The following is a 9144-nucleotide window of genomic DNA, read 5'->3' as shown; positions in this document are numbered from 1 at the left end:
CAGAGCTCCTGTCAGTATGGAAATAAGATCGTTTGGGTGCAGGGAAGGGTTGTATTGCTTAGATTCATGATTAAGGAACAAGCGAGTCCATTTTGACATACTGTATTGAGTAAGACATTAGGTAAGGCAGCAGTAAGCTTTTCAGCCACAATAGACAGTTTCCATGAGAACAGGCTCATTAGGTAAGGCAGTAGTAGGCCAATTTATGGAAACACATTAAATAAGGCAGCCACTTAGTCACAGTAAATAGTGTGTCAGTAGAGGCTCACTGCTGCCTTGAGTCCAATTAGCAGTGATATCAGAACAACCCCTCATAGCACTGGTCTTGGTCCAAGCTGATTCCAGACAGCTGCATATGTTTTGATGAGAACTTTGTGCATGTTGCTTTTGTCAATTAAAACTATAATAGTTAAACCCCACCCCCCCATATGCAAGGTCAGAGTTTTGTCAAAAGTTACAAGTCCATGGCACTTCAGTACCTCATCTCACAAGTTCTGCATCTCCCAGGGAGTGTCAGTCCAGCTGGCAAGCCACACCTCCCTTTATGGCCTACAATATCACAGCCCCATAGGATGACCTGCCAACACAGGTACCCTAGAAGATTATACCTGGTCTGTAACTGTGCCAAGCAGAGGTGTAAGGGCTGATATTGCATTAATCACAGTAAGGGGTTGAGTGACCATTTCACCTTAACTGCAGCTGACACCCACCACTAATGAGTAGATCAGTACTGCTGGCACCTGCTGTGTAAGTAGGAGGCCTAGTTTCCAAGTCTGTAGGTAGTTTCCCTACCTGCTGAAGCATTTTCTGTGGCTGGTTGTGCAGTGTTTAAGAGCCAAATCACTGGAAAGATCTTTGGGTTAGAGCACTGTGAGACCCTATGCACTATAATATGTCAAGCTGTACAGCAAAGTGATGCCGATGTACAGCCTGACCTGTCCCATTGGCTGACTGCCTAGCCCATTTAAGCAGTCACAACATTTTCCTTGAAACGTATACTCTGCAGAAGTGCCCTTGAAGTATCACAGGATTTGATAAACATTTACTGCTTTTATATTTGTGACTACTACTCCACCTATAGAGCACTCTTCTGCATCCCTGTCTGCAAGTGTAAGGAGATTTGTCCCTACAAGGCTATTGTCCCTTATTGAGAAGTGCACTTAAGCAAGTCTTACATTAAATATGCTAAATTTATTATCAGTCAATTGTCCCTGAATTCCAGGTGGAGATCCAAACTGAGTTTTATACAGCACAAGGTGGTCTACAGTTGTCATTGGTCCAGTGAGTCATTGCCCATTTAGGATCTCTAACACAATAGATCTAGGCAGCAGAAGAAAAAAAAAACATAACTTAGTCAGTCTTAGGTCAACCCCCTCCACTCCGTCTAGAGACGGGGAGAGGAGGGGGTTGACTGAAGACTGACTACCTCAAGGGATCTGGCACTTGGAATAAGTTTTTTTGTTTCTTCTGCCACCTATACCATTACTGGACCAGATGCTGCCTGGGATCGGGGGGAATCAAGCTGCAGGATCCCATTCTATGATATGCAATACCAGATGTGCTCTGAGCGCAACACCACAGGGTGAGTGTTATTACCAGCATCTCCCTACCTGTGCCTAATGTACTTCACCAGGGGTGCTATTGTGTTCCTTTTTCTCTCTTTTTTTATCTTTCTAACACATTAGAGGCAGACACATTCTAGAGATTGACCTGCCTGCAGTCAGGGACCTTATGGCATATTGTTACCTCAATGAATTTTAGTAATAACTTCAGTAACAGATCAGCCCTGCTCCTCCCCCCCCCAAAGAGGAAAAAAAAATAAACACAACTTCTTAAGAAATCTTTATTTAAGCATTCACACTGGACACTGCACATTTCTTTTGTCTGCTATACAAGTAGATACCAAGAAGTGACACCATCAAGATGAAGCCAACACTTGCTGCTCCTTGTAGCCAAATCAGGGCAAGATCAGAACCAAGGGGACCTGTAATAGGGGGTTAGACTTTAGGATACCATGCAACCAAGTGTCATTTTCAGCTCCTACAAGAATTAATCTCAAAGTGCAATTAATGTAATATCCAATGAGTTGGTGCTATGCCAACTTGCAATTTGACCCAAGACATTAAGTTACCATGGATCCCAATATCCACATTAGTTAATCTGTATATCACATTACCTTCCTCTTCATGAAGAACCTTATCTGCTTCCATCGCTTCAGAATAAAACATAACTGGACCATGAGAAGTGACTGTGGTAGGTGCATCCTCTGGTTCCCATGATTTAGCTGCTCTCCCTGCAGGAGAAAGGGAAGTGTTACTCTATAGACACCTTTTAGAGCGATCATTTGTGCTTACTGTATGTGAGCTTTACTATTTGTATTTTGTTATAGATTCCATATTTTGTGGTTTTTCTCCAAAACAAGTCTGAGTATGTCTTACTAACCCTTCCCCTTAGCACTAATGGGGCAGGGGGCATAGTATAGTGGTTCCCAGACTGACCCAGCACTGTTCTAGTATTACCAGGGCAGCACAGACCGTGTTACCTCTTGGTGCAGTCCTGGTTCAATAGTAGGATCACATCTCCCAGCTCAGCAGCTCCAGGACCTGATCCATCCTGAAGCCGTGTTACTAGGCAATGCCCGCCTGGTGTAGTCACCCCAGACGAGCCCACCAAGTCCTGACACCGTGGGACAATTTTTTTGTGGCTGTGGACCATTAAATGAGTCTTGTTCTGGGCACATAGGTGATGTAGTGTGAGGATTAGTGGTGTTTGGCAGCATCTGATAAGGGACTGCTACATAGCCTCCAGCAAGAATGTTGGGAGCAGTGTCTTAGTAAGTGGGAGGAGCAGTCTTAGCCTCTGTCTCCCATCACTGCTTTTTACCTGCCCACCTACTTTCAGTGGTTGGATGTAGACCATCAGGCAGTGGCCAAGATCATAATTTTAGGAGCACTGCCAGGTGGGCTGTCACATCACCCTTTGAAGCCATCTATGGTGCAGTTTGAAAACTGGTCTAGTACATACAAGTCCTGCTGTGATGGCCCACTTTGTAATTCCTAATGGACTGTACATTGCAGTTAGCAGAGGATCTGTCATATCTGCAGTGGGTCAACCTGCTTTATGGTGATTGGCTGACATTTTTTTTACTTCAGCTGATGTGTGGATTTAAAAAAAATAAAAAGTCTGAGACTCCTACATTGGTCGGGGCACATTCACACCATGTTTTTTTTTACAATACAGTTCCTTATTTTTTGACAGATTCCTCAAAACATGTATACAAATGTTAACCTGTTTATGGTTTGAAAAATGTCAGTTGCATCCATTAGAAAAAAATTGGAAAAACCATATATTGGACCAAAAACCCATGTAGGGTAAGGGGGGAAAAAAAAAAAAAAAAAAAAAGGCCAAACAATGCATCCATTTTGCATCTTGTACACAGTTCCATACTGCTTTCAAGTTGAAAATGTATACAGGAACTGTATTGCAAAAAACTGAATGTACCTACTGTGTTCCTAATTTGCTCATTAGTATAAAAGTCAGTGGATAGAGCAAGGGTGCATTCACACCATGTTTTTGTGATACAGTTTCTGTATCAGGTTTGATGATACAGATTCCTCAAAACTGGATTAAACTGTCAAAATGTGTGTACAAATTTTAACCTACAGTTAAAAACTGTATATGGTTTAAAAAATCTGGTTGCATCTGTTTAAGAAAAAATAAAAAATGCATTTGTTTTTAACTTTCCACTCCATTATGAATAAAGTTTGATTGAAATTCCAAGAAAAAAAAAAAAAAAAACTATGCAAAGTCAAAAACTGGATGGAACCGTATGCACACAATTCCCATTGAAATTTTTTTTTAAATAAAATTCTAACACATATAATACAGTTTTTCACCTGGCCCAAAAACTGTGGTAGGCTATGTTTTGGGTACAGGAAAAAACTGACAAAACCTTACAGGATGCAAGACAGACAACCTGATGCATCTTTTGGCATACGATTTTCAATGGAGAGTCAATGCATATGATTTTCACATAGAAGACATATGGGACCTATTGCAAAACATGGTGTGAATGCACTCCAAGCACATTCAAAAAACAGATACTATTCAGAAAAAAGTTGCACTTTTAGTAGTAAACAATGTGGATAGAATCTCGATTCAACAGGTGTCTAACCTTATGAGAAACAATACAGCAATAGTGTTGAGCGGCATAGGCCATATTCGAATTCGTGAATATATGGACAAATATTCGCATATTCTTGTTTTATTTTCGCATATGCGAAAATTCATGTATGCGAAAATTAACATGTGAAAGTTAGCATATACAAAACATATGCTAATTTTCGCATATGCGAATTTTTGCACGCCAGTCTCACACAGTAGTATTACAGCCTTCTTTACACCACACAAGCTGGAAGCAGAGAGGGGTGATCACTGTGAAGAAGAAAACAAAAAAAAAAAAAAGCGAATATTCGTAATTACGAATATATAGTGCTATATTCATGAATATTCGAATTGCGAATATTTGCGAGCAACACATACTTTTCCTTGGGGCGCAGTTCACAGAACATGACTCCGTGGCAGATGGGACACATACAGAAGCGCTGCAGTGGAAGTACACCTGTAGGGTGACAAGACAAGTCATTGAACACCAGGTTGAAGACATTAAACTAGAAGTTGTTGTACAGACTGCTCATTTTGGAACAAATGCTGTTGTATAGAAGATCAAGCACCAAGTATGTTAAATAGCAAGTCTGCAGTAAAGCACTAAGTTGCACTAATGCTGCAATAGGCAAGGCTAAAGGTTGCTGGACTCTTACCACCCTATTTCCCTCCTTAATGTGGATCTCAATATTCAGGCAAAAGGTCCTGGTGAACAGGCTTAGGGGAGGGCACATTTCCTCTGTAGTTCATCCTGATCAGACTGGGTCATGATGTTAAAGGGGTTCTCCACTGCTGCCTTCCGGAGCTCCGCTTGCTGTGTCCAGAAGTTTATTACTCCGAATGCTGTGTGCAGGCTTCCATGTTTGAGGCTGCCCCCTTGTGATGTCACACCCCCCCTCAACGAAAGTCTATGGGAAGGGGGTGTGACAGCGGTTGCACCCCCTTCCCATAGACTTTCGTTGAGGGGGCATGACGTTACGAGGGGGTGGCCTCGAACACGGAAGCCCGCACGCAGCGTTCAAAGTAATAAACTTCCGGACACTGCAAACAGAGCTCCGGAAGGCAGGGCAGTGGAGAACCCCTTTAACGTGAAAGGACTATAGCTTAAACATTTCTGCAGTGGAGGAGGATGGATCCCCTGGTTATGTGGTCAGCCTTGATGTCTATAAAAGACCTTTGATTCTGTTGAGTGGCACTACATTTGGTGCCTGATGCGAGTCTTCTGCTTCAGACCCGTTTTTTCAGAAATGGGTTCGGTTGCTGTATGACTTCCCTAGGGCCCATGTATGCACTAATTTGGAGGAGATCCCCGGGTTGTTCCAGTTGGGCAGAGGCACTGGGCAGGGGTGCCCCCTATCGCCTTTGTTTGCTTTAGCTGTTGAGCACCTGGCAGCGGCAGTTTGCTCCTCTACTTCTATTAAGGGGATCGCTAGGGGGTTCCCTGACCAAGAAGATTTCTTTATAGGCAGACAATACCTTAGTGTACTTAGACAAAATAGAGCATCCAAGGAGGCCCCAACATCAGCTGTTGGAGGTTTTGGGTTTGCAGGTTAATTGGGCTAAATCATCCATAATGTCCTTGTCCCAAGTGGGGGTGGGTTCTGCCTTCTGTCCTTCCTAATGGATTACAAGCAGTGTCCCGCTTCAAATACTTGGCAGAGGAGGTGTCTAACTATTCTGAGTTTATGGCCCTTAATTAGGATCCCCTACTAACTTCACTTGATTACAGGCGTGGAACTCTTTTTATCTAAAGCCGAGGAACGTGCTTTCGATTCACCCAAAGTGCAAGAAAAAGTGCAAACGTGTTACACTAAAAAAAACGTGCACAAAGGATGCGGTCTATTGCAAGCCCTTCTCCGATAGGAGAGAGGCCCCCCAACAAACCTTACCCTTCGCCTCCGGACCAAAAGGTACCTGCGAGGTTCCAGGTTCAATGTCCCTTTTTGCCGAAGCTACTAGGGGACCACAAATGCTCCCGGCATCCCCCTTGGCGTTAGCCAAGGTATCTGCCCGCAGAGCCGATTACGGTAGGTACCCTGCCAAAGCAGGAGTACCCGGGGTGTTTGCAGGGAGGTGCGGAACCTAATGGCCACACACACCTCCCCTAGACTGCCAGGAGGGACACCCAGAAGGGCTACCGCATCCTGACAAATCCTGTGAACACACAACACGCAAAAAGTGACAGTGAGACAAAAAAAAAAAGAAATAAGTGAATGTGTGCAGATATACTGCCTGGACATCCGGCCGGATCTATAAAAATTTCTCTGATCCTAGCCAGAAGGCCGGGAATCAAGAGGTGAGTGCCACAAGGTGAAGAGATTATGGTGCCAGTGCTTCAACTCCGTGAGTCTATTCTCCCAGTGAGTTTCGGCACCTCGGGGTCACCACTCCGAGGCACAAAAGTACCTCGGCTCTAGACCCTCTCAGCCTCATGGTGAGACCCGGAGGGAACAGGTCTCATCGGGGCAGCCGTCGAGCTGATTCCTCAGAACCAGCCCCGGAAAGCCCTGGTACATCTGCACCCTCCATGCAGCACCCATCCCCACCAGCCCCATACCGGCGTTACTGTACACCGGCATGAAAAACTGATAAGAACAGATACTACACTTGATCTTAGCCAAAAGGCCGAGAACCGAACAGGCGTGGAACTCCTTGCCTGGCAGGGTTAATCTTTTTAAGATGCTCTCCAAGTTCTTGTACCTCTTTCACTCCTCCCAGGGTTTTTTGTCAAGCTTAACTGAGCTCTGGAGATTCTTCTACTGGCAGAATAAACCTCCAAGGTTGGGACAGGCTCTGCTCCAGGTACTTATGTCAATATGCATAATTTTCTAGCTTTGCAGCTGGTGTATGCGGCCTGGTGGATAGACCTGGACCTTTCAAATACCTTCATGGCTTTGGCAGGTGCTCTCCTGGCCTCTTATGAGACACTGACTAACACGTTATACAGGCATGTTCCTGCTCTTTGCCGGCACCTATTAAGGCAGTGGCTGTGGTTTGGTCGGTGGCTACTGGACATTTCACTCAGCTGGTTGTTTCTCCGAGAGCACCCCTGTCTGGTAATCCACATTTGGACCACCTATGGGAGTTGGAGGCAGCCGGCTTTTGGAGCTCCCAGGGAATCAGATTTGCCATGCACCTGTTTGGAGAGGACCGTCTTCCCTTCCTTTGCTGAGGTTAGAGCGCATTTTAATGTCCCTCAGGATGCCCACTTCAGGTATCTTCAGTTGCGACATGCGGTCTCTGCAGTTTTGGTCCCTGGAGGTTACCCCTATGTTTCATGAGCTAGAATTGCTACTGGGGACCCAGTGGTCCCCAGTAGCAATTCTAGCTCATGAAACATAGGGGTGACCTCCAGGGACCAAAACTGCAGAGACCGCATGACCTCAGACTGGGAATATCCTCCACCCACTTCAACTCCGCCATAGCAGATGGATCCAGACCCACCAACTGCAGTAAGGCATAACTGAGTGAGAGGCTTCGCCAGGTCAGTACCTGGCGAAGCCTCACTCAGTTATGCCTTACTGCAGTTGGTGGGTCTGGATCCATTTGCTATGGCGGAGTTGAAGTGGGTGGAGGATATTCCCAGTCTGAGGATATGTGGAAGGAGGGTGTCAAAATGTATTCTACAGTAGTTAGTGCCTGGGATATGCTTATTCAATCCAGGTTTATTCTCAGTTTGTATTATCCAACCCAGAGACCCCCATCCAATGTAGTCTAACTGGAGTATATCTGTTTTAGGTGTGGGAGTGAGGGGCACCTTACATGCGGTTTGGACTTTCCTCTGTTGCGCCCTTGGAGGGATGTTGCGACGTTCTTGTCAGATCACTTAGAATTCTCCTTTGTTTTAATACCTGAGATATGTTGAGTTAATGGGTTGGAAACAGGCTCTTATAGGCGTGTTTTGATGTTTCCTTTTGTGCCTGTAAAGTTAGTGATGGCATGGAAGGATGAGTCCTACCCCCTCTGGCCCAGTGGATTGCCCTAGTTAACATGTCCCCTCTGTACCATGCCCTATATTTTAGTAGGAAGTGTGAAGAAATTTGACAAGGTCTGGGCTGGTTGTTGCTAGATTTCTACTGATCCTCCAGTTCAGGGAGCCTCTCAGTCATAGTGACTAGGGGGAACCAGGGAGCTCCTAGGGTATGCTTGGATGCGTGTGCGCATGGTAGTGTCTGTTCTTTATGTATTGTAGTTCTGGGTGGGCCTCCCTTCCCTCAATTGCTCATAATTACAGTTATGTACTACGGCTCATGTGGCATGGCGTGCTGGTAGCGGAGGGGAGGGTATGCCAACAGACTGTTTAAACTTTATTTTAGTTTTTTTTTTTAACCTGTTCAGGATGTAGGGCATATGCATATGCCCTGCATCCTGAGTACTTAAGTATGTGGGGCGTATGGATATGCCCGTGGGAATTCTGGTCCCTGCCGCTAGCTGGTTTGGGACTGGACCAGGGTGCCTGCTGAAATCATTTGGCGATTGGAGAAAAATTGCATGTCAATTCAGACACCGATTTTCTCCTATTCTGGGCTAGTCTGTTCTCTGGTGACCCGATCACCCGGAAAAAAGGTCTGATCGGAGCTGTCAGTGACAGCCCTGATCATCCTGAGGGATAGGAGCAAGGTTACAGCACTGCAATATCCTATACCCTGCCATTAGTCTGGATGTCTGGCAGAACAGGGGTGGGGAAGAAGATGGCGGCCTTACCTGTGCAGACGATGCTGTGGGGACCGCTGATCATAGGTGGAGACAGCGGAGATCAGTGGTGCAGATAGGGAAGTAACGGTGGGAGGGAAAGAAAGGTAGCAGTAAAGCGATATTTACTGCTGCCCTTCTAGTGTTTGCCAACCTGCAACTCCCAGCATGTCCAGACAGCCAGAGGCTGTGGGCATGCTGGGAGTTGTAGTTTTGCAACATCTGGAGGGTCACAGTTTGGAGACCACTATTACAGTGGTGCCCAAATGGTAGCCCTCCAGATGTTGC

The 9144-nt window shown here is 45.5% G+C and overlaps 1 protein-coding gene and 1 non-coding gene across 11 annotated transcripts in view; both read right to left on the bottom strand.

Annotated features, from left to right (window-relative positions):
* Positions 1 to 1835: 1835 nt before the first annotated feature.
* LOC130267319 (zona pellucida sperm-binding protein 4-like) overlaps positions 1836 to 9144 on the bottom strand; it is a 63737-nt gene continuing 56428 nt past the window's right edge. For all 10 annotated transcript variants that reach the window (XM_056516883.1, XM_056516876.1, XM_056516879.1 and 7 more), the window contains 3 exons: positions 4543 to 4621; positions 2177 to 2293; positions 1836 to 1984 (listed from right to left, as the gene is read on the bottom strand). In XM_056516883.1, the coding sequence (XP_056372858.1) occupies positions 1848 to 1984; positions 2177 to 2293; positions 4543 to 4621 (333 nt within the window). In that variant the 3' untranslated portion in view covers positions 1836 to 1847. The remainder of the gene's footprint in view (positions 1985 to 2176; positions 2294 to 4542; positions 4622 to 9144) is intronic.
* On the bottom strand, positions 6611 to 6801 carry LOC130267887 (U2 spliceosomal RNA). The gene has a single exon (XR_008843324.1). It is a non-coding gene; the product is annotated as a U2 spliceosomal RNA (small nuclear RNA).

The sequence above is a fragment of the Hyla sarda genome, chromosome 4, assembly GCF_029499605.1.
Source record: "Hyla sarda isolate aHylSar1 chromosome 4, aHylSar1.hap1, whole genome shotgun sequence".
NCBI classification, from domain to species: Eukaryota; Metazoa; Chordata; class Amphibia; order Anura; family Hylidae; genus Hyla; species Hyla sarda.
This window is presented reverse-complemented; position numbering and strand designations above follow the sequence as displayed.